Source organism: Argiope bruennichi, chromosome 4 (assembly GCF_947563725.1).
Source record: "Argiope bruennichi chromosome 4, qqArgBrue1.1, whole genome shotgun sequence".
Taxonomy (NCBI): Eukaryota; Metazoa; Arthropoda; class Arachnida; order Araneae; family Araneidae; genus Argiope; species Argiope bruennichi.
This window is the reverse complement of record NC_079154.1, coordinates 24,444,391-24,469,857: the sequence shown is the minus strand read 5'-3', so window position 1 is coordinate 24,469,857 and position 25,467 is coordinate 24,444,391. Positions and strand designations below refer to the sequence as shown.

The 25,467-nt window shown below is 31.9% G+C and overlaps 1 protein-coding gene across 1 annotated transcript in view; it reads right to left on the bottom strand.

The window, feature by feature from the left end:
• Positions 1–24,846, bottom strand: part of LOC129966207 (glyoxylate reductase/hydroxypyruvate reductase-like) — a 36,607-nt gene extending 11,761 nt beyond the window's left edge. The window contains exons 1-6 of the mRNA XM_056080620.1: positions 24,776–24,846; positions 19,184–19,314; positions 16,901–16,973; positions 6,961–7,077; positions 5,588–5,679; positions 1,561–1,641 (exon numbers count right to left, since the gene is read on the bottom strand). Coding sequence (XP_055936595.1) covers positions 1,561–1,641; positions 5,588–5,679; positions 6,961–7,077; positions 16,901–16,973; positions 19,184–19,314; positions 24,776–24,846 — 565 coding nt within the window. The remainder of the gene's footprint in view (positions 1–1,560; positions 1,642–5,587; positions 5,680–6,960; positions 7,078–16,900; positions 16,974–19,183; positions 19,315–24,775) is intronic.
• Between the last annotated feature and the right edge of the window lie 621 nt (positions 24,847–25,467).

Genomic DNA, 25,467 nt, shown 5'->3' with positions numbered 1-25,467 from the left:
AATAATCACCCTGTAACTTTCTTGTATACTCTCTCTTTCAGGGTAAAAAAAAGCAATTCTACCCCTTCCACATAAAAATTGGGGATCTTGGGCAAAGCCGTGAACGCTACGAGTGCTCAGTTTTTTATTTTCTGAATCCCGCACCTGAAAGCTATATGCTTCGTTATACAGTAAAGCAAAGCGGTACTTTTGCGTTATTAAATGTATGTTATTTAGCAAAAAAAATTAGGAAAGAAACTATTAAAGTGCTATTTCGATGATTAATCACTGGTATATGGTTAATAAACAAGCGTCAGAAAATCGAATATACCTCTTGAACGCATTTTCACAATCGAATGAAACCAAAATCACTTGTTAAAAAGTCGCAAAATCATTTACTAAATTTCATTTATTTACGCCATTGCGTTTTTTCAATTATCGCATTTACATGCACGTGAAAGTACAGAATGACAGGTGGTCGACCCTTTGACAGATGTCGTTCAAATTTTAATATTTCTTCCATTTAAATGCCAAGTTTAGCTAAATATTATTCCTTTAAGTCATTCCGTTTTTTAGTTATATGCATGTGAAAGCACAGACCGACAAACAGTCAACCCCTTGACGGATTTGGTTCAAAATTTAATACTAATTTGCCATTTAAACATTAAACTTATGAGCCAAATTTTACCCATCTCCCTCCTTATATCTTGCAATTGTTCCACCGCGACAGCAACACTGGCGAGATCTGTGGTTGAGTCCTAAGGACCATCATCGGCCACGGTACAACCCTTCCCTTGGGAAGTACGCCCCGTCATCGATGGAAGAAGCCAGACCCCCACCTTTTCGTGTATCCACAGGAATGGCGAGCACCAACCACCATGTCGGAAGCTTCTCGCCCTTAATTATGAGGTGCCCCCCCCCTTCCCTTGGGACATTATATTTCTGTAAAAAGGAATTTTACCGATTTTTTTCTGGAGCATAAGGTGATGGTTAATTTTAATAAAAAAGTCCTGAACATCACATTGTTTTATGTATTGATACAACTGAAAACAACTGTTTTATTTAGGTATCAATAAAAATAAAGTACATATTAATTATAATTTCTTCTGTTTTTTCTAAGATCTAATTTGAAATGAATCTCGTAATTTTCAACTGTGATCAGATAAAAACGATGTGAACAGAAAGGGTCAAACGCTCCCCAAATTTACACGCCACAAAAATGCGAAAACGTTTTATTTTAAGGATATTCTCAGCATTCATCAGGTCCATATGCAGGATAGATTTGTGATGGAAACAAAAGCCCCATATTCATTATCAAGGTACAAAAATCTGTAAAAGAAGTGTCAGGAGCAGCATCATGTATTACAGATTTTCGAATTCCAAATTTTTGAATACTTATATAATTAGACAGCACTTTAAACTTGGGAAAGAATTATTAGCGATATCTGTATTTGGAAGACATGAATTTGCAAGAAAGTTGGAAAGGAATTTCAGGCGGTAAATCAAATGGGTGCACGCTAAGAAATTTAGTCAAAAAAAGTTGTAATACAGATTAAATCAGTTAAATTTTTAGAAACTCACCAGGTTTTATGGGATGATATATGTCGAAATACAAGACTTCTTTCACTTGGAAAGGCAAAACCCTCTTCATGACACTTTGCCCTAAGATTGAAGAAAAAAAAATATTTATATTCTTACATTAAAATGTTGTAGAGCCATCATCTAGTACATTCTGACTTTAATTTATATAATATCTGACATATAAAAATAAACTCTTGTTTCTTCGTATTTAATGCGCTGCCGTACCGTTCATCCAATTGCGATAAAAATTTTACCAACTTATTGCTTGTACTTGCGCGATGGTTATAGGCATAGTACAAATATTAGCATTTATTTTAAACACAATAAAATTTATAAACAAATCTTTTCGTACGTTTCTATTATTCAACATTATTTTAAAATTGACAATCGACAAACAGTAAATAGCAAACGGCACATGTCATACAGAGTTAATTGCACATATATCAAACAAAATAAAATTATTATGACTGATGCCAATCAATGTGAGTGAAATGAAATCGAGAATATTTAGTGCAAGCACTAATTTTTTTTCTTTTCGTTAATGAATAGTCATCTACACCAAGACATTGTCATTCAATATGCACAATATTTTGACTCCAGCGAACCGCATATATTATTCAGAGTTTATCTCACACATGCAAAATAGAATTATTATTATTATTATTAATGTCGTTTAAGATAAGTTATATATAATGGAAATTTTCCAATGCAAACAGTTGTTTTTCTATTTATTCAGTGAATCCACAAACGATATTTCCGATTTACAAATGTATCGTGTTAATTGCTTCGTAAAAAAAAAAAAAAAAAAAAAAAAATGCTTCTTAAACGTTTGTTACTTAGTAGATCTAAAAATGCTGCACATAGAAATAATCAAAGCTCAAATAAACGAGAAACGACAAGCGAACAATGAAGCAGATCGTTTACGAATCGCTAATTCATGTGCATCAGAATCTCAAGATCAACATACGGCAAGAATTCGAAAGACAACGTATATTTGCTACCTGATCACGCGCATCAGAATAGAAAACTAACATGCGACAAGAATTGAGGCAACTATTGTTAGTGAAAAGGCAAATGGAGGGGAGCTCATTCCACGCATTCCCATTATTCTCACCGACAATGCCTTTTGATTTTAAACGACTGCAGTTTCCCATTCGAATTCCATTCTCGATGACCTTCAACAAGGTGCAAGGTCAATCACTTCAAGTGTGCGGATCGAACCGATCGAACCAGGAAAATCCATGTTTTCTACATGGCCAGTTGTATGTTGGATGCTCACTAATCCAACAGCCAAGAAATTTATTCATTTTTACTGAAGACGGAAAAACAAAAAATATTAACAACCCTAAAACACTTAAATAATAAAGTAAATAAAAAATGAATAAATATTGTTTATACTTCTAATTTATATATCATCCAATTTCAATGAACGTATTCATTGTCGACAAGAAAATAAATATCATTCTTTCTATCACTTCTAAATAAACAAAGTAGCTATTTCAAATTTTAAAATCATTACTTCTAAGGCAGGAACGCGTGAGGTACCAGCGTGTTCATTACAAAAATACATTCCTTTCTTTACATTCCTATCTTATTCATCATAAAAATACATTCCTATCTTATTCATTATAAAAGTACATTCCTATCTTATTCATTATAAAAATACATTCCTATCTTATTCATTATAAAAGTACATTCCTATCTCTTTCATTATAAAAATTGATCATGATATATTTTTCTTTGCGTATGGTTTTGTTCCAATTCTCAATTAGGCTCCTGTTATTATACAAGGGGGACACAAAATCTCCTGATTACAAAATATTTTTGTAAAAAATCTAGTATAATTTGGCATATGGTTGCTTCGATATAATGTCGAGATGCTGTAAAGTTTTAAATAAAACTACTTGCATCAATAAATTTCAATAGGAACACCTATGGTAGCTCTAAGAATGTCTAGACTGCATTTTAACTCTTTTAAAGTATTATACAACATTTCGGCTATCATACTAAATAGAGCATCTAGGATCCTGTCTTTATGGGCATCAATATCTTCAACCAACTTCGTAAACATTTTGTCTTAAAACTCCAAAATTGACGATAACAACAGTAATGGCTGATTGACTTAATTGAACAGAAGGATATGTTGAACTTTTTACTTCTTCGACGCCATTTGGATAACAATCGACTGTGGAATAACGATTTATAACCAGTTGTGCTATCTGTTGGACTAAAAAAAAAAAAAAAAAAAAAAAAAAAAAAAAAAAAAAACATGTCAAGCCCGCTGTTACGAAGACAGCGATTTAAGCTCATAGCAGGTGCGTTGCGTCTCTTGCTTAGTACCGCCAACAAGGGTCAAGTGTACGACTTTACCACTCGCGCATTAGTCATTCGCTTGCACAACCCCTTTTTACAGGGGGGAATAATCACACACCTCACAGATAAAACAGAGGAAGAGCAACCATGCCCCAAATGGGACTCGAACCCAGGACGCCCAGATCACGGGGAATATGCGTTACCCTTATGCCGGCACACCAGCCGAAAATAGGAAAAAAAAAAAAAAAAAAAAAAAAAAGAGAGACCATTTCATAGTAAAAATGTTACAGCATTGCATTCATCAATTTTTTTTATATTGTTCTCTATATCCCTGAATATTTCCTTTTTTCCCCCCTGCGTATCATATATTCATCTACACTTCTCATATTTGTCGCTTCATTTAACTTTGATAAATTTAGTTAGTTTTGCAGAAACTGACTATATCATGTTGCAGGATTGGGAAAATACTCGGCATCTAAGAAGAGTCCTGGTTCGAGATATTAAATAGTCATAAAAGTATTGTTATAGTCTGTCTGTGAGAAGCTGGCGAAGGCTAATATAAGTGAAATGTAGATTCAGTGATATCAGACGAATTTATTTTGATAAGTTTAGGAGACAAAAATAAATCGAAATTTGCCAAACCTGGCTGAGTTTGATCTTCCCTAATACGAATATAAATAATGAGAAGTAATAAAAGCAGGCGGGAGTGGTCTTTCCAAATTTTTTCCGCATATTCTGTTATAAAGGTTCTACCTCATAGTACGCCTTGTATAGCAACAATATAATAATTACGAAATATTAATCTTTGATTTGAATTTAGCATTTTTGCTGAATCTATCGTGCCATTCTTAGAGCGATCGGTTCCTGGCATGTGGTAATAGCATACGAAAATGGAATTCGTGTTTTAGGCGCGTTTTTCTCAGCCGATTGAAGTAAAAATTTGACACATTGCTATCTTGTAGTTGCAAAATCATATATCAAATTTGATATGTTTAAGTCATTGTGACTTTTAGAAACATGTAAACGCAATGACTCAAAGTGCAGACCGTTAGATGGTCAATACGTGATTGGAGTTGGCTCAAATTTCGATAGATGTTTACACTATAGATGTTAATTCTGCGCATCGCATTTTATCTATCAAGCTCTCTAAATTTTGTTGTTATCTAATTTAACTATATTCGGACAGCCAGACTTCCTCTGAGAGGATTTTGTTTAAAATTTGGTAAAAATCTACACATTTGATATAAAGCCATACACCAAATTTCAGTCGCGTGCTCAAAGCATTTTTGAATTATCTTTGTCACAGGTAGACAGACAGACGGACATTTTCCAGAAATGTGTTTTTTGAACTAAGGGATGTCTAAAACGTGGAGATTTGTCAAGATCTCGAACTCGAATTTTTTTGACGATTTCTACATTTTTCCTATATTACGTATAAGAGAAAATAAAATAAAAAAATAATAATAAAGCATTGGGCTCAATCCACTGGGACAGAGGGATTCCGCATCCGAGAATGAACAGTCATTCAGCCAGCGGCCTACCTTCTGCTTCGTTATCTGTGTTTTGCTACAAGGTAATATCAATTTAGATTAACAAATGAAAGAAAAAATAGCATTTTAAAATTAATAAACATAAATCTTTTTTAGTAAATGATATTTTTTTTATCGAGTAATGATCCCGTAACCACTTGGATAGCACTTATGCGCATGCTTACCTATTCTTCCCATTCCCACAATTCCAATGGTTGCATCCGCCAGACCTGCCCCACACAACCACATCGGACTCCACTGGTAAATCCATTTTCCTCTAAAAGGGAGTTATTTATGATAAGTCCATGCTTTTTAAATCATGATTAAAAAATAAAGCTATGATTATCATGAGTTTAAAGGAGATGGTATTTATTTAACGCGTGGATATTTTTATTTCAATTTTCATTTATTCGGCGAATTAAAAAAATAATGCTACAAGAAAAATTCAGTATTGAATTCTTTTATAATAATCAAATTTTTCTAAGATCCTAATTAAAAAATTGCATAAAAAACGTCATTCCACAGATTTCTGTAAAGCAAACTTTATTTTATAGCTGGTATTGTTCTGGTAATTTTGTCACACAACTTGTTATCTTTAATATATTATTGCTTATCTAATTTTTATGTTTTTAATTTCACACATTTTTGCTTTGTTTGCTTTTCAAAAATATCATATGCAGTGCAGATTTTTTATTCAATGATATTTTAAATTGGACATTCAGATGCATTAACTATCTCTTCCCCCTTTATATTTGTTTATTTCGATAAGTTTTAATTTAAAATTATTCTTTTTATTGTTTCATACTATTTGCTTCCAATAAGCAGGGCCACTTTAGATAAGTCACATTAAAAACCGAAGCTTTAGTCTTCTGTTAACTTAAAAAAAGAAAAGAAACTAAAATTATGTGCTATGCAAAAATTTTGGTACTTATTAATTAACGCCAAAGGATTGACGATTCATTGGCGAACAAAAACGAAATGTATATTACTTTAGATTTTGTCTCTTCTCGTAAGTTAGTACCATACTCAAGAATATGCCGATGAAGGAATGTGCCCGTAGGTGGCACATTCCTTCATCGGTAGGGGCTAGTCACTCCACAACATTCCTGTACCCACCAAGGCGGTGGAAACTTGGTTGGTACAGGAATGTTTAGAAGCCATCATTTTAGAAGCTTTTCATCTTCAAATATGAGGTGCTCCCAGAGAGGGAGGGATGCTGTGAAGTTAAGTACTCACATTCTGTTCCCATGATGTTTAGCCATCTAACAGCTAGTGATATTTTAGCTGTAATCTTACATAAGCAATAATACTCACTGAAAATGTTTTTCTGTGAGATGTTACAGAGTGCGCAAGTGGCTCAAAAGTACCTATTTTTCTCATACTATTCATTGGCCTGATTTATTTGCGCAAATGCAAAATTTAAGTATGAACTTAAATTTAGTAAAGTGAGATTAACAAAGCAAAAGTGGTATATAAGTAAAATAAAGTTTTTGCGAATTACAGTAGAAAAAAAATCTCTCTGTATATTCATGAAATAAAAGAAGGATACGCATCGTACTTTTTTATAGCCGTAGCCGCCTCCATGAAGTTGCGCCCGGCACAAAGCATCAACGTGACTGTCCATTCTGCCACGGAGTCCGACGAAACATCAGGAGTATTGCTCACTTTTATATTTCTGTAAAAATTAGTAAAGTCATGATTCAAGTCAGAACACTGATAATGGTTTTAAGAAAACAAGTAATATAAAAATTTTTTGTCAATTCCTCCTTAGGTCAAAAAAGAAAATTTTTATTTTAGTTACTTTTTATTAAATTATTACAATTAATATAAATATGTATATACAGATGACAGAATCACAATATTAAGTGGCAAAAGAGAAAGCGAATTTCCTTACAATTGTCCATTTCCCTTTCTATATATGGTGTTGGACTATTATTTTTCTTTTTTACTATTTATTCGCTTTCTATTTGTTTTCGTCTTTAATTTATGAAGCTGATGGTGGTCTATAATTTCTCATTCTATCCATCTCTTGTAATGCTTCATTATTGCAAAGAACCTTTCCAATCAGTTTCGAGCAATCCATTTCTTCAATTAATAGTCCATCTAATGATTTCACACGACGTCAAGGCGACATATGCTTGACCTGCTGCGAAGAGTTTCCGACCTAGATATATTACTGCATAATCTACAGTGCTACCTTGCATCTTATGTACTGTTGATGCCAATGATAGTATTAATGGTAGCATTCTTCGTTCAGAAGTACCGTAGCTGCGTTTGGCGGGGAATTGTACTGATATTGGCTCGATTCTAATTCAGTTTGTTTGTTTAGTTTATTATTTTCATTCAATTAAATTTAATAATTAATGAATTAATATTTTTAAAAAACTGAATTAACATTAAGTGTCATCCTCTACAAGTTAAAAAAATGTATTTGAACTTGAGTGGATGAATAAAAAGTATTTTATTAGCGAATTGAAAATTTGAACAAGATATATAAATATATACAGGGAGAGTGCGAACTAATAGTAGGAATTGAAAAAAGGGGAGAGGAAAGAGGAAAACAAGGAACGGGTCCATTCCAAGGCTTCTTAAATTACGGTTTCTAAATCCGAGTGGTGTCGATTTATGAATTTTGGTCCTGAAAGTAATTACAACAATGGCTTCAATTAGATTTACCTATACAAATAAGTTAAGTCAAGGAAGTTTAAACCCAATCCGGGGTTTTTGTTCCTCAAGACCTGTAAGTGCTCCTAAAAGTGTTCGTAGACTTAGAAGTTTGAATGAAATAATATTCTACCCATTATTAAAAATTAATATTTTGTACTGAAAAATTTTAATAATATTTATAAATGTTTTTTAACGAAACTTCGTCGAATATTTTAAGAATAAACAATTTTTTTTTAAAAAAATCATTAAAAAAAGTTATCATACAAAAGTTTTTGTAGGTTATAAAGAAATCTATTCATATTTATAATTATTGTATTATTTTGAGCAATTAATACTTTATAGGAAGGATATCTTGTTTCAACTACAACAACTTTTAAATTTCTGGAGATAGACAGAATTTTTTTGTAATTATTTTTTGTAACAATGTTTCTCCAGTAAACCATTACAACTATTTTCAGTTTAGTTTTCGTATTACTACTGCATCTTTGTCCTCTAATTTCCCCCAAATATATTCCATAGTTCTTAAATCTTGTGACTAAGGTGGGGTTTTCAGAGCTTGCAGACAATTATAAGCGAATGTTAGGAGAAGTTTACTCAAGATTGTTATATTGGTAAAAAACAAAGCCGTTTCCATTACCCAAATTTTGGACTGTTAATTTTAAATACTTTATAAAATATTTAAAGACAGAACTGTCTATATGTATACTTAGTTTACGATTTTTTTTGTAGTCTTAAATGTGTGTGTGAGTGTTTTCCAAATCAGAATGGCCTTTCATCTACTTTCCAAAAGAAGAATCATGATTGAAAAAGGTTTCGGAACCTCTTTTTCAAACAATTATGCCTGCTTTTATAATGCATAAGCTCGATTTTCTCTTTTGCCATTCATTATTTCATTATGATTTGTTAATTTATCGTATAGGAAGTATAGAAAAAGTATTGTAATCGTCAAAAATTTAAAATTCCAGATTTCGACGAAACTCCACGTTTTAGACCTTCCTGAGTCAGAAAAACACATTTTTGGGAAATGCTCGCCATGTCCTTTGCCTGTGACAAAGATATCTCAAAAATACTTTAAGTAGACGGATGTAATTTGGTATACGGTATTTGTACCAAATTTGTAGATTTATATCAAATTTTGAGCAAAATCCACGCAGTCTATCTCTCAAGCAGTTCGAATATAAATTAATAAGATAGCTACAACATGAAGAGAACTAGGTAGATATAACATCTATAGTGTAGACATCTATCAAATTTTGAACCAAATCTAACAAGTGTTGACCGTCTGTCTGTCTGTCTGTACTTTCAGAAACATGTAAAAGCGATAGCTCCAAAACGCAGGGACATAAATTTATCAAATTTCGTACGTGATTTTGTAATTACAATTAGAGTTCTGTGTCAAACTTTTGTTTCAATTAGTTTCAATTAAACACAAATTCGATTTTCGTATATTTTTAATCTTATGCCAGGGATAAATCGTCAGAAAAAAAATTCTCCAAGCATTACATGATAGATTCAGTAAAAACGGTAAATTCACTTCGATAGTTAATATTTCGTAACTATTGTAGTCCAAGCCATGCAAGGCGTTATCTGGGTATAGAAAGTATGCTAGAAATTTTTCAGGAGAGCATTCCCACTGGTCATTAAAATTTACATTAAAAGAGGACCATTGAAAGTCAATTCACATTAGTGCAGCTTCCAAACATTCGTCGTTTTTAATGAAGAAAAAAAATCAAAATCGATATTTTTTTATTAACAATGAATATTTTAAGCTTAAAGCATAATTTTTAGATAAGAAATCGTAACCAGTATTCAATTGACACACTAAATACGACACAAATTATTTTTAAACTGAACAGCACAACTTAGTCTTTATTTATAACTTAATATTTCAATACCTAGTGTTTTATTTCGTTTGTCAAAGATAGTTCTTAGATTGAACGTGTGAGGAAAATCTAATAGTATATATATATATGTATATTAAAAAAAATGGGCTTTTTTCACTTCGAAAAAAATAAAAAATAAAAAGAACTATCATTCTCCTATCAAATAAAATCTGTGAGAAATATATTTCTTTTCCATTTTGACCAGTTTAGGACTCAGAAATGATCAAAATCAACAAAGACTAATCAAAGAAGAGCTAATAACATAATAAATGAATGTAATGAAGTCTAAATGAACCTCCCTTATTTTATATTGATAATATTTTAATGTTTATAATTCATAGAATTTGTAGTTTTTTACAGATGCATTTATTTGGCGAATAGAGTAGTAACTTTTTTATTCTATCTGCCTGTAGTCTTCTTCAATCCAGCGGCCCTAGACAACTGCCTATTCCGCGTAGTCCGAAACCCACCACTGATTCTGATTGAAGAACAACATCATGGCTGTTAAAAATTGGCTTTCGTTTTAAATTTTGAAGGATTAGCAGATATACGAAGGAAAATAATAAAATTTGCTCCAGTATTTGTTTGATGGACTTGGTGATGGAGTGGTTTATGAATTTTCACAATAAGAAAGGTTTTTGTAGATTTACTAGCCTTAGTTTTGATTTACGAAGGAATCTTTGAAAGAAAATATTAAAACCATTACATAGAAATAGATAACAAAAAGATTACATTCTTTCAATGAGATAAAAAAATTATTGAATATATTTAACTAAAATAAGAATTTGTGTGGCGAAAAAAAAAAAAAAAATCGCAGACTACTTTAATAACAAATTTGAAGACGAATGAGGCAAAAATAATTTTACTAATTTTGTCTTCTTGATGGGAATACTACAATTAATTTAGTACGGTTAGGAAACTCGCCTCAAAGTCCTACTGAATTACTAGTTCAGTTGGCATGCCAATGCAGCTGCATTAATCATGGAATTCTCTTTATATCAACATTTTTAACTGCTGTTTCTTTTCCTAGAATGAATGCAGGAAGATTGAAAAGAATGTGACAGATTAAAGCGAAATATTATAATTAAATGCATATTTTACATGAAACGTGATCCATTCCGCAGCTAAATCAATAACAGTATATGATTCTACTTCGCAAAGACGAGATAAGTAAGACTTTTGAAATAAAGAGCAGTTTTGAATTCATTTAAACTTCTGAAGACAAAATTATTATTTGTGAATAAAAATTAGAATATTGAAACTAGCTGGTCGTCTCCTCAAAACTTTCTCGCACACTCTCTAATAAACTTTTCATTCCAAAAAAGTTTAGGCGAAAAGGTCCCAGTGCCATGCCGCCTTGCATGGCACTGGCATATAATAGATATGAAACATTAACTTTTAGCGTGAATTTAGCATTTTTACTGTATCTGTAGTGTCATTTTTGGCGATTAATCCATGGAATGCTGTTAATAATATCCGCGAAGCGAAAGCGTACTTTAGACATTTTTTCTCAATCGAATGGAACAAAGATTTGACAAAAAACGGCACTTGTAATCACAAAATCGCATTCCAAATTTGAAATATTTAAGTCATTGTGTGTTTTTGAATTATCGCGCTTATATGTTTCTGAAAGTATACACTGACAGACAGTCAACCCGTTGTTGACTTAAAATTTAGCAGGTGTCTATATTATACACGTTAACTATGTGTAACAAATCTTATGTATCTAGCTCTCATCGGTTTAGGAATTATTGTGTTAACTTGTATTCGAACACCCGGACAGATGAACTTCCTCTGGACAGATTTGACTTAAAATTTGATAAAAATCTGTTAATTTGTTACAAAGGCCGTGCACCAAATTTCAATCGACTAGTTCAAAGCATTTTTTTTTAATTATCTTTGTCTCAGATAGACAAAGGGATATTTCCCAAAAAAACGTGTTTCTCCAACTCTGTGAGATCTAGAATGTAGAGATTTGTCAAAATCTCGAGTTCAAATTTTTTGACGATTATTGTATTTTCTCTATACTATGTGTAAAAGAAAGGTGTATTCGAAATATTTCAAGTTTAAAATTATTAATTTCGTTCAGATTAATTAGTCAGTTAATATTCAAATCTATTAATCAAAATTAATGATTTGTTTCGTTATTCATTCAATCATCATTCCTTTTTTTTTTTATCTGTGACTAGTTAAGCCAAATTTTTGCGCAGTACCTTCTGAGGGTAAAGACCCCTGGGCACCCGAGGGCAGAAGTCTGGCTTCCGGCTCATATGAAGATAGCACACACACACACTCGCTTGCACAACCCCTTTTTAAAGGCGCGGCTCATTCTCGCACCTCACAGAGAGAACACAGCGAAGAAAACACCCATGCCCGAACCGGGACTCGAACCCATGGCGCGCAAGTCACGGGGGAAGACGCGCTACCCCTATGCCATGACGCCAGCAGTCATTATTCCTCCATCGACAAATATGTAAGCACAAGTACAAACGATAGCATTTTTATAAATATAAATTATATTATTTTTTGGGAATTCATCATCGGGCAGGATGGATTAAATTATGCTCTTTTTAAGTCTTTTGCGGGGAAATATTCAGTTATCTTTTATTACTATAACAAGATTATTATTTAAATTGAATATCTTTCAGTATAAGGAAAGGTTCCAACATCACGAGAGCTTTATTTTATTCTTTCTTTAGGAATAATTTAAAATGCATTGCATTTAGGTGAAAATAGATATCATGACTTTTTTTTTTTTTTTGCCTTTTTTTATGTAAAAGGAAACTAGAAATTTCGATCTAGTCTTTTCAATACTTAACAATTAAAATGAAGCAATACTTAATACTTAACAATTAAATGAAGCATTGAAGAATTAAATGAAGCATTAACATTAATGAAGCATTAAAATGAAGCATCTAGCTAGATGACAAAATTTTAATTTTGGAGAATGATAATACAAGCTCATTTATTACCATTAGTGCCAAGAAATAAGATGCAAAAACTCCAAATAGAGCCGAACTACAAAAGATCTTATAAAAGGTTTTTTTAAATTCATTAGATTGAAATTACATTCTATATAGAATATTAATTTTTCTGCGTTTTAATATTGCTATGTAAATAAAATTAAATTTACTTTTTATTTTGTTTTGTTGTCATTTTAATGAAAGGTGACTTACAAAAAAAATGTTTTTCAAAATATTATTTTCTGAGAAATATTGTCTTTAAATAATTAATAAAAATAATTAGTAAAGTGAAGGAAATAAAAAAATCTAAAAACAAAAAAATTCCTCACGGAAAACTGGAATGAAAAATAGATTCTTTAACACCTAAGTTAATATTTTCGTGTGGTAGATTTGTATATAAATTTTCAAAATCCTAAGTATTAAGTTTATTAGCATTATTGTCTTTTAGAAATACCAGAACTTCTTTGTTGGAAACTACTGCGCTAAAAATTCAGATGTTTGTATCATTCAATAGAACTATTTCAGATTTTTACAAAGACCAATTGGCTTGAATTATGCAAAGTTAACATTTAGGAAAATTATAATTTTAATGGAAATAATTTTTGTAAACAAGTGAGGGAATTCTTGTGGGAATAACTTTTTCAAGTGCCTAGCTAATATTTTTCTTCATTACTATAAGAAAAAGAAATAACTAAGCATAATTTAATAAATGGTTTTAGATATATTTATGATTCAATTTTGATAAACTAAGATAATTCTAATATTATTATTGATTATTATTCAAAAGAAATTACATGAAATGAACGAAAATCAATGCAAAGCTATTTATCTGGATTTAAAAATAGAAATTTCTAATGGAAAAACTTGGGTAGATATTTAAGATGAAAAGAGACGAGATTGACTTCAAAGTAATTAAATTTAGTAATAAACATTCTAATTTAACCTCTAAAATTTTCAAATTCTCTTTATTTAAGAGGATTAAGAACATTTATAACAACAAAGTTTCTTAAGTTGAAGCGCTAAGCAATTTTATTGAAAACTTAAATGTAACGATTTTTCTAAGAACTAATATAGAAATTTCAGTAAGGGAAAATTTATCTACTGTATTCTAATCTTTATACTAATGTTATCACATTAAAGATATGTTTTCTTTTTTTGGTTTATAATAAATTAACAGATGTACTGAGATAATTCTATTATTTTTCCATAAGCTGACGAAACACTTTCTCAGCTGTAAGCGCAGGAAAAGTATTGTTTGCCAGCAGATTCTAACATTATTTCGCTTCTCATCCCTTAGTGAGATAGAATATTCGAAAAATGAGCGTCTCAGGAGACTGAAACGAACAGCATAAAGTTGACTGGAATAAATTTAATTTTTCTTGTAAAGAATTTTTATATTCAACTGGTATGTTTTTTTTCTTTGCTTTATGTTTGATTTTATTCTTAATGAGGATTTTTGGCTTTATTGTTTGATGATTTTTTTTTGTGTGTGCGTGGTTTGAATTGATTTGATTTTGCAGTGGCTTTACTTGGTTGGAATTTTGAAATAATTTTGTATTTGTTGTTGTGTATTTTGATTATTATCTGGTTTTAATGTCTTTCCTTTGTGTAGATTGATTCTTCAAGAAAGAAAGGGGGGGGGAGGGGAATCCTCACTTGCTTGGGATTTTCGGATCCCAAGCAAGTGAGGGGTCAATATTTAGGGATGAGGGGTATGAGGGGTCAATATTTAGATGGAAGTCAGATTTCTCAGAGAAAAAATCATCGGTTTGAATCCCTGGTTGAAAGTGACCCTTGATAAAGATTTCAGGCCGGATTCCATTTTTCCTTCATTGTTTTTTTTTTAATTTTAAACTTTATATTTATCTTATTTCATTCATTCCGTTGGTGTTTCAGATATAGCAGCATTGGCGCGCTGTAAACACAATGTTCCTTCCTCATAAAATTGTTTGACTCTAAAAAGATTTACTTTATAGTATGATTTCATAAATATTGCTGTGGTTTTTGGTTACTCTAAATTTAATTTATAGAATAAGTTGAGATACTGAGTTGGAGCGTTTACTTGTATACAAATTTATAGACTGACATACGGGGAACCTTTTGACGGATTTGATTCGAAATTCGATAAAAACTTGCACTTAGAATGATAAACCTATTTACTAAATATGTTGTATTTATCTAGCTCTATATATTTTTGTTATCATGTTCCGTGGTACTCTAATAGTCAGATAGACCGATTTCCTGAGAATGGATTTCGTTCAAAATTTGATAAAAAGCTACAGTTATGGTGTAAAAGCTACAAATCAAATTTCATTCGTCTACTTCAGAGCATTTTTTAGTAATCTTGTTTACTTAATACAAGCAAACGTAATTTCAAAAATGTATTTCTTCGTACAGAGAAGTCAGAAGAGAATTCTAATTTGTTGAGGATTTCAATACGTTCTTTTCACATACTTCATGTACATGAAAAAAAAAAAAGAGAGAGAGAGAGAAAAAAGCAGCCAATGAGTGGATAAAAATGAATGAAAAAGCAAAGATGATTGGAAGCTTTCTAATGTATATTTTTTCAATATTTCGAGTGGTTGTTATTCTTATTAGCACAAGATATTTTCCGATATATCCACGATGTTCTCCGATATTCTGAATGCTGGTCAATATTATAGAGATAATGTAACAGTATTATGACATTTTGTGCCGATAGGGATATCTACATTCCTAATAGGAGGAAAGAAGAATTTCACCAAGCAGTGGCCTAGTCTGGGTAGATGGTGACTGATATATCACACGATATTTTCACTCTTTGCCATCATTAGTAAATTAAAAAATTATGTAAATTATGCCAGACATGAATGTAAATGTCAGACATGGAGGCAGAAGTTTGCCAACGAAGAGTCAAGACAAATCCGACTAGGGAGCAAGCACAGTTTCTCTAAATTCGCTTCAAAATAGCTCATAATTCATTTCACATTGAATTAAAGAAAATGAAGATTATTTAGTTTTTTTTTCTGATGCTGACTTCTGACATCTGAGGACTTATCGTCATCGATATACATCGCATTGAGTTCTTTGTCGACCGACTAAAAATAGCCGGCTGCATGTGATATCTTATTCACTTGTTACCATGTAGGTTATGCTGCCAAATATAGTCAAACAGCTTAAACTTTATTTAGATCTTTCGATTGTTTGAGATATATTAAGAGGGTTTTTAAAGTATCATATTCGTTAGCCCAGCTCTCCATAACCATCCTGAGGTGATGAAAAGTTTTGTGAACGAAACTCGCCATCTCCCTCTGGGGCGGGAGGGGGGGGGATTCCCCCACCCTTACTCTCCTACTGTTCGTCAACGAATTCTGAAACGACCGCATTTCGACGACTCCATCTCATTAAGGGGTGAGACGCGGAACGTGAGTGCATTTCCGGTATTCCCTTTGACCTTGGATTTCCCCTATTAGATACTAGTAAATGTAAACATCTCCTCCTTTCATTTTTCCTTTCAACCCTACTTTAACGGATTAAACCTGTCCTAACGCATGCGCAAAAGCGCGGATTGTTTTACAATCCGTCGCTGAATAGTAAAGCCGCCTTTGCCGGATCTGGTATTAGTGTAAAAAATAGCTTCTCTATAGTTTTGATTCCATGGCGCCCCAGTAAGACTGCCGTTCGGAGTATCTATAGCCCCCCTCCCACTTTTGCAAGGTCACCAAGTGCCCGAAGCGATTTTCGTATGCTCTAAAAATCAGCCAGTTGAACTAGTTTGGTAACTAGTACAACTACGCTGTCATCAAACTAGTTGAACTGAAACTCGGTAACTAGCACGAAGCCCTTGGCGACAGTGCTGACATTGACTTGAAATTCCGCCAAGCTACAGTCAGCAGGATCTAGTGAAAGAGTCGACCGTTTGTGTTACAGATTCTCCTGCATTCACAGTTATAGCAAAACATTCTCAGTATTAATTTCACATTTAAATTATTTTTCAAGAACTTACTTAGATTTACAATGGTTTAAATCGATATGCTCGTAGCCAACGGACATAGTAGCGATGACTTTTAGAGTTGGTCCTGAAAAGAAAAAAAATAAAGTTTTTCATAAAAGAAAATTTATGATATTAATTTCTAACTAAAGTACCAACATTGAAAAAAGATCTCATACAATTATTAAAAAAAATTGCATTATTTTCTTATAGAAAATAGCTATGTACATAAAATTAAATTGAAGTTTTACTAAGCTGACGATTGTCTCTATTCTCAGACAAGTTTGATTACAGATACCAAAACAAATTCTTTGATAAATTAGAAACTTTGTTTCATTTAGAAATTTCATGTCCACTCTAAATGTAACAACAAGAAATTTTCAGATGAGAATATCAAATTGATTCTTCCTTGAATTCATATTGCGCTTCAGAGGGCTGGCTCTCTTTTAACCCTTCTTTGCATAATGAGGGACATTTCCATCATAACATTAAGTGAAGAAAAAATTGTACTCAAAACCGGTGTACAGTAAATTGATTGTTGCTGGCAATTTTTTTCATGACTATTGCGTAATAAGGAACATAGCTGTAGAAAAAAAAATAATCAAGTGTCACAATCATTATAGAAAGTTTGAACTTGTCATTCCGTTGTTTGCTGTGGTTGGGAGAAACGTCGATTTCTAGAATATTTTTTTATAACTAATCTGAGACTTTTTTTTGATAATAAAAACGATAACGAGTGGAGATATTTAGAAGCGAGGAACATTAAAGATGTTGCACTCAGCTCAACATGTACATTTGCATGATGATCGATATTTCCATCATACTGTTTTTTGATTATTTTATATAATGTATTTATAACAGGATTTTAAAAATATTTTGCCTTTAATCTAGAGCATGAATTATATCACCTTGATTTATTTCACAAAAAAAGAAGAAAGCGTGCGTGGTTTTACCCACGATTGCATCAAAATAATTTATTGAAAGCATTTGGGTGACGGTAAGGCGTGGATCAAAAAAATGGAAATTGGAATTTCCATTGACAAATATTGTAGCATGATGATGTTTCGCTACATGATGATCTATCTTTATATTATTTGTAAATAATAACAAATACATGCAAGCACAAAATATATTATCGTAGTGCAAAATACATCATCATAGTGCACATGTGTACAAATGCAGTTACTAAAACTATGAAAATTATTGTTCTAAAATATACTTACAACTTTATTTAGTAGTTTACTAAAATCAAAGAAAAATTATGCGTAGGTAAAATTTATAACATTGTAGAGCTTATTTTTGAATTTTAGTAAAGCTGCGTATTTTTCACGTATTTTGCCTGCATCGAACTTACAAAAAATTTAATCTCTACTAATACCAAAGGCGAGGGTATGTCTGTGTGTATTTGTTATTTTTGACCATTCCTCTTGACTCAGAACTATCAATTTTGATGAAAACGTACTTTTGAGGGTAAGAATATGTATTTAGGAGCTATTTTTTTAAATTATAAACAATATTACAATATATAACTTTTAAAAATAGTTTCGCAAATTTTTTTTATACAATTTCAAATTTTAAAAATGATGCCAATTTATTAATAATGTAATGTTTTCTGATGTTTGGTTATTTTGAAACTAATTTTTTTTTGCAAATTTTTTTAATAAAAGGTTTTCTTGTCAAGTATTCATAAAATATTAATTTGCGTAATTTTTTATTTATAAAATCATAGGAAGTAAGATCTTTTTTAATATTCTTGGAATAAGAACATGAAGCAACAGTACTGCGAAAATTAAACTGATAAAGTGGACATCTACATTTTTAATAACAGTATGATGCTGTAAGACATGACTCCTCTACAACGGTTAACTTATATAATAAATATAGAAAATATAAAGCTTTTCAAATAACACTACTCTGGTTGTCACAATATGAAGCTTAAAAGTACTTTTTTTTGTAGGAAAATCAGGAACAAAATAAAAATTATGCATAAGAGACTTCGATGAAATTAAACATAAATTTCCCAAAGATCCAACTAGTCACCAAAGATGGATAGTAAAAAGGTAGAACTCTTTAAAGTACCCCCTCACATCGCCCAGGATGCTAATAATGTCAAGTCGCCAAGTCAAAAATAAAGATGGCGATAAAATAAACAATATTAGGCATCTTGTTGCTAGAAAAATTACTCTGGTTTTTTTATTATTATCATTATCATGTTTGGCGAAAACTCAAGGGATAGTTTAAAGTAGATTTCAATGCTAAATTATAGGAGCAAAGAACAAATGAAATAAAATCTCTTACCTGCGGCATCGATTACTGTCTTATCAATTGGATCTGTTAAAAGACAATAGAGTCCGGCTTTCCCTGGAAGGCGCTTGATAAGTTCTTCTTTAGGTATAGGTTTATCTTCTTCGTATACTTCCACATCGCAACTGGAATGAAACGTTTTTGAGTTGAAAACTATTTTAATGTGCTGTTTGAGTTTATCGCCAAAATGGCAACACAAACAGTCAAAAGAAATAATTCCAACTAGGAACAATGGACAAACTCAAAACTTACAATAACACGTTGACAGTCAATCGTTTCACCTGTGAATCACATCTATATTTAATTGTACTACTTCACTATCTGCTTAATAGAGTAGTGAGTCGTGTGTTAAGTCAGTCAGCCATGTGACTCTCCGACCGGCCACGAAGGCACACGGATTTAAACCATAAAAACTGAGTGACCGGACCGCCGTAACAGCAACATTGGCGAGAACTGTGGTTGAGTCCTAAGGGCCATCACCGGCCACGGTGCAACCCTCCCCGAAGGAAGTACGTCCCGTCATCGATGAGAGGAGCCAGATCCCCCCACCTGTGTAATTTCCAGGGTGGCGAGATCCAACCACCATGCCGAAAGCATCTCATCCTCATTCCGAGGTGCCTCCGCGGGAGGATTGAGTCGTGTATTAAAGTAGATGAAAATAATGCCAATATCAAAAGTCAATAATCTCCCTTTTTGGTATGGTATGTTTGGGATCATTGGCAATGTGATATGGCAATAAAGTAATTTCTATCAGGTTTTGCATTAGACTAAAATAGAAACGACAAACTACAAAATTAAAGCGATATTTATGAAAACAACTTAAAAAATAAATATTTTCTGGGTTAAAAACTGTTAAAAGGAAGATACGTTGTATTTAGAGCGCGCTAATGCTGCTGCATTTAAAACATAAATGAACTTACCCAAATTAGAAATAAATATTGAACTTAAATTGCAAAAAGAAAAAAAAAAGGAATTAAATGGAATTAAAAAAAAGAAGGAATAAAATGGAATTAAAAAAAAGAAGGAATAAAATGGAATTAAAAAAAAGAAGGAATAAAATGGAATTAAAAAAAAGAAGGAATAAAATGGAATTAAAAAAAAGAAGGAATAAATGAATTTGAAAATTTTTATCAAAGGTCACCCTCAGGCAGATATACAAACCGGTTCTTTTTTCTGTGAGGGTTCTGACTTTTGTCCAAGTATTCACCCCTTATGAACCGAAAATCCTAAGGACACGAAGGATCATACTTGGATGGAAGTCAGAACCCTTACAGGAAAAAAAAAAAAAAAAAAAAAACTAGTTTGAATCTCTGCTTGAGGGTGACTCTTGAGAAACTCTTCAGTCCTAATTCATCATTTCCTACTTTTTTATTCCATTTTTTAAAAATTTAAGCTTAATATTTATTACCAAAATAGAAAGCAATATACAAAAAACATAAGGTTTGTCTAAAACAATAGATTCTATTTTAGTGTAAAATTTCATATTACTGATGATGCCAATTCGCTAGTGCTAAAAGGTAAGATGGCTGTTAAGACAAATATTGTACTGAAGCAATCAATAGTTGATATCTAGTTTAGAATGCGCCTTCACCTCCCTAAGGATGCTAACAATACCAAATCCCCGAAATAGGGGGGGGGGAAACCAAGATTACTGATATTAATTGTTTTACAATATTGTTTTTCTGGTAAGTTGGCGAAACTACTACTACGGCGGATTAAAATCTATTTTAGTGTACTCCTTCATATCGCCAAAGATATCATTAAAGTGAAATCATCGAATTAGCAGGTGTAAAACTCAACAAGACAATCGATTAGAGCACAAATCTTCAATAAGGTTGTCAGTTACTCAGCTTCCTTCTTTTAGTTACCATACTGGAGACAATCTCAAGTATCATATTAAAATATTTTTTCAGCTTGGGAACAAAATAATAAGCATATTTAGCAATAATGAATAATATTGCATCTGTATATCTACTAATAATAAAGATGAAAGGTGTGTGTGCTAGCGCTCAACAGGTCAGATCATTTGAATTAGAGATACCAAACATGACATATATCTACTTAAATAGATAAAAATGTACACTTCGGGGCAATTTTTTTTTTTTTTTTGAAATTTTAGGGAATTAAAAATGAAGCGAAATTTTACATCTTTCGGCAGTAAATTTTGAAAATATTATTGCACAAAAATAAATTTTACACCATCTCAAAATTTCAAAATTTTTTAATGATATAAGACTTAACAATTGCGCAGATAAATAATAAATTTTGGCAATTGGCAATTTTTTTAAAAAATATGATACTTCTTAATTAACGGTGATGAATTGGAGATTCGTTGTCGAAAACAAGCAACCAGACGAAATGATTATTAGTTTTTTAAATTATTTTGGCTTTTAACAGCGTAAACAGATGCTTGTTTTCTTCTCGAAAATTAGAAGCCTGCTCATAGGCTTGCAATGCCAATTGATTTTGGTGCTACATTTGACGAGTTTTGTCTCTTTCACTGATAATGAATGAATACCAAAAATATTTTCTTCCCTGATTTCCAGAAATACGTTACATTATTGTCCTGAAATTCAAATATTTTCATTGTTTCATCAAATATTTAATCTCTCGGTTTTTTTCCCGTTGTTGAAAACTTAAGAAGAAGGATTTTATTTATTATTTATGTAGCTTACAAGACGAATAAGCCAGCGGGATTACTCACCTCCCAGATTTCTTGTGTAGTTTTTGTCCTACCCTACATGAATTACTCTCTGTCCTACCCCATATCCTCCTTACCCCAGATGAAATTATGCAACATTAGTTAAAATCGCGAATGCTTTGCAAGGCAATGGCTAAGAAAGGTTATGAAATATCGCTCTCTGACTTGAGTTCAGCGTTTTTACTGAATCTATCGTGTCATCTTTGGCAATTCGTAAAAGTATACAATTGGGTGCCCTTTGATATTTTTTCAACGCCAAGGGGATTTTCGGTCGGTTATCCAACAGTAACGTCAATGAAAACAAAACATTATGAAAACCAGAAGTAGTGCTTCATCACTGAAATTTGTCGCCAATCGAAGGAGCACCGAAATCTACACCAGAACCGGCAATTTTATTGGCGGTTAATCCATGACATACGATCGATAATATTCGAAAATCGAATTTAGACGTATTTTTTCCAATCCGACTGAAATCAAAATTTGATGCAAAACTGCAAATGCAGTCATAAAATCCCTTTCCAAATTTGATATATATAAGTCATTGTGTTTTTGAGTTTACATGCTTCTGAAAGTACAGATCTACAAACGTTCAAGTTGGATTTGGATAAAGTTTGATAAATGGATATACTTTTCCGTTAGCCGTGCGCAAATGTCGCCAATTGTGAACCAAACGCGAATTTGGCGGAATTCTACAATATTTAGCGATTTTTCGCATGCGCCCGGCTATGGAAAAGTACCGATAAATGTCTACAATATAGATGTCAAATTTGCGTACCGAATTTTATCCATCTAGCTCTCTTCTCTTTCTAGTTATCGTATTAGATTATTTCTAACAGCCGGACAGACAGATTTTCTCTGAACGTTGTTTGCTCAAAATTTGACAAAAATCTACACATTTGGTATAAAAATCGTATACCTAATTTCATCCATCTAGTTTAGCTTACATTTGAATTACTTTTTGTCACAGACAGATAGACATTTTTCAAAAATGCATTTTTCGAACTCAAGGACAGCGAACGTGTGGCGATTCGTCAAAATCTCGAATCCGATGTTTTTTGAGGATTTCAATGTTTTCTCCATACTACGCATTCGCGTGAGTAATAATGAAGTAAAGTTCTACAAATTTGATATAAAGATTGTGTACCAAATTTCACCCATCTAGTTCAGAATGTTTTGACTTATCTTTGTCACAGACAGATAGACAATAGTTACGGTTACCATTTCCCGCCATATAATTAGGACTTTTTACTGATAAGTATTGTTTTTTTTTTAATACTTCCCGGTACCTTCTACAGATGCCAAGGCATATGTAGATGGCCCCTGGCAGAATTTTTTAACTTAAAAAAAAACATCCTACGGCTTCGCTAGCAGCGGGAGCGGGAACCTAGTAGCTTCGCTAGCACATTGAACATAAAGACTGTGTGGATAACAGAAACAGCATATAACCAAATGAAAAGAAAAAAACTGAAAAATAAGCAATCGGAACATTCTCCATACAAAATTTCAAACAAATATACTTTTACCAACTTCATCAACTCGTAAAAAAGTATATTCCACTCACTTTTCATCCATTCTGGCGGTCCGATATCAAACCATTCTCAATACAAAATTTCAAACAAGCATCCTTTCCTAACTTCATCAACTCGTAAAATATATATATATGCATATTTAACTCATCCTTCATCCATTCTACAGATTCGAAATACTCCCGACATAACAAATTATGAAGAGAACCAACCGTTATAATTCCAAAAGAATTACGAGAACTGCGAAGAATTCCATTGCAGCTGTCTTATAAAGTGAGAATGCAGACGATTTTTTAAAGCGCATACTGACAATTAAAAATTGCAAAAGTATAAATATGTTCTGTTCGTATGCACATTAAAAAAAGGAAGAAGAAAATAACTTTTAATTATAAACTTAACTTTCTTTATTTAATAAATTTTATTTATAATAAAGAACAAAATGAAAATCTTTAATCAATATTTTTTTAATATTTTTAATTTAACATTTTTCATAATGTAATTTTAGTTTATGTACAACTCAACCATTGCAAAAAGTAAACAAAACAGTAGTACGGTTGCTATAAGAGGGATCCGATGGATTGCAATATTGGCGACAAACAACTGGTGCACACTAATCTTCACTTAGGCCCTAACTTTTTTCATAATGTAATTGTAGTTTATGTACAACTTAACCATTGCAAAAAGTAGTAAACAAAACAGCAGTACGGTTGCTATAAGAGGGATCCGATGGGTTGCAATATTGGCCACAAACAGCTGGTGCACACTAATCTTCACTTAGGCCCAAAATTGGTTCTAGTGTAGATTTGGGTGCCCTTTCGATTGGCGACAAATTTCAGCGATGAAGCACTACTTCAGGTTTCGATAATGTTTTGTTTTCATTGACGTTACTGTTGGGTTAGCGACCAAAAATCTCCTTGGCGCCAATATTGGCCTAAAAAAAATTGCCAAAAAAATCAGGCGGCACCCAATTGTAAACTTTTAACACAAAATTTTTGAAATAAATTTTTTCTTGTATTTAAAATTAATTTCATTGGATATAAATTGATTTGTTTTCTCAACATCTTAATTTCAATTCCTATTAATTAGTTAGACTTAATTTTTGGGAGTTAAAATCCTTTTGGCTAGGCAAAAACAATAGAAAATTTATCTTTTTGAAATGTATTCACATATTTTAATAAATAAAAGTTCTTTAGAAATTTTTAGTAATTTCTTATTGATAAAACCAGGGATGAAAAATGGTTAAGCATTATATTTACAGTGATATTGTCAATTTCATTAAAATAATCGTACAATTTTTTAACAAATAAGAAAATTGAGAATGAAATAAATTTACACAAAAAAATATAAGAAAACCCTTACTGCTCTTTCAGTTTTTTAATGCTGTCTTCAGGTACATCAATGCGTGTAACAAGAACTTTTGGCTTGCTCATATTTTCATAAAGATTTCGTCTACCATTAATCGAATGAAGTTTTTGATGCAGTTTAAAAAAATATAATACAGAGCGATAATTTTTTGAAACGACAGTTCTAAGCATTTTTTGCAACGATCTGTTGCCACCGATCGTTTAAAAATTATTCTCACGTTTGAGTTTTCTTTATAGGATCCAAATTTTAATCCAACACGTGATGCTTCAAATATATTTGATCTTTCAATAATCAAGCAAATATCAGATTAGAGGACGTTGCTAATTACGAGATTGGATATTTAAGAAAGAAAATGAAAAATTAATCAGAAAATCGCTGGATTAATGAAGATTAATTTAAAAACCCAATTTAACAGTCAGTTGAAATGTGAATTTGTACAAATACACTTTAGCATAAATTTAAAATGAACCTATTTTTTAACACAAAATGGTTATAATTAAATTTCCCTTATAATCAGCATCCTACAGCGCAAACGGGTGAACGGATTGCAACGAAATTTCTTATATAGACAATACACGAGATGCGGTCACGGAATTTCGAAAAAAATAATTTTAATTTTAAAATATCCACCAGAGGGCGCCTTTGCCGGAAAAACATTAGTTTAAATTAGCCAGAGAGAAACATTT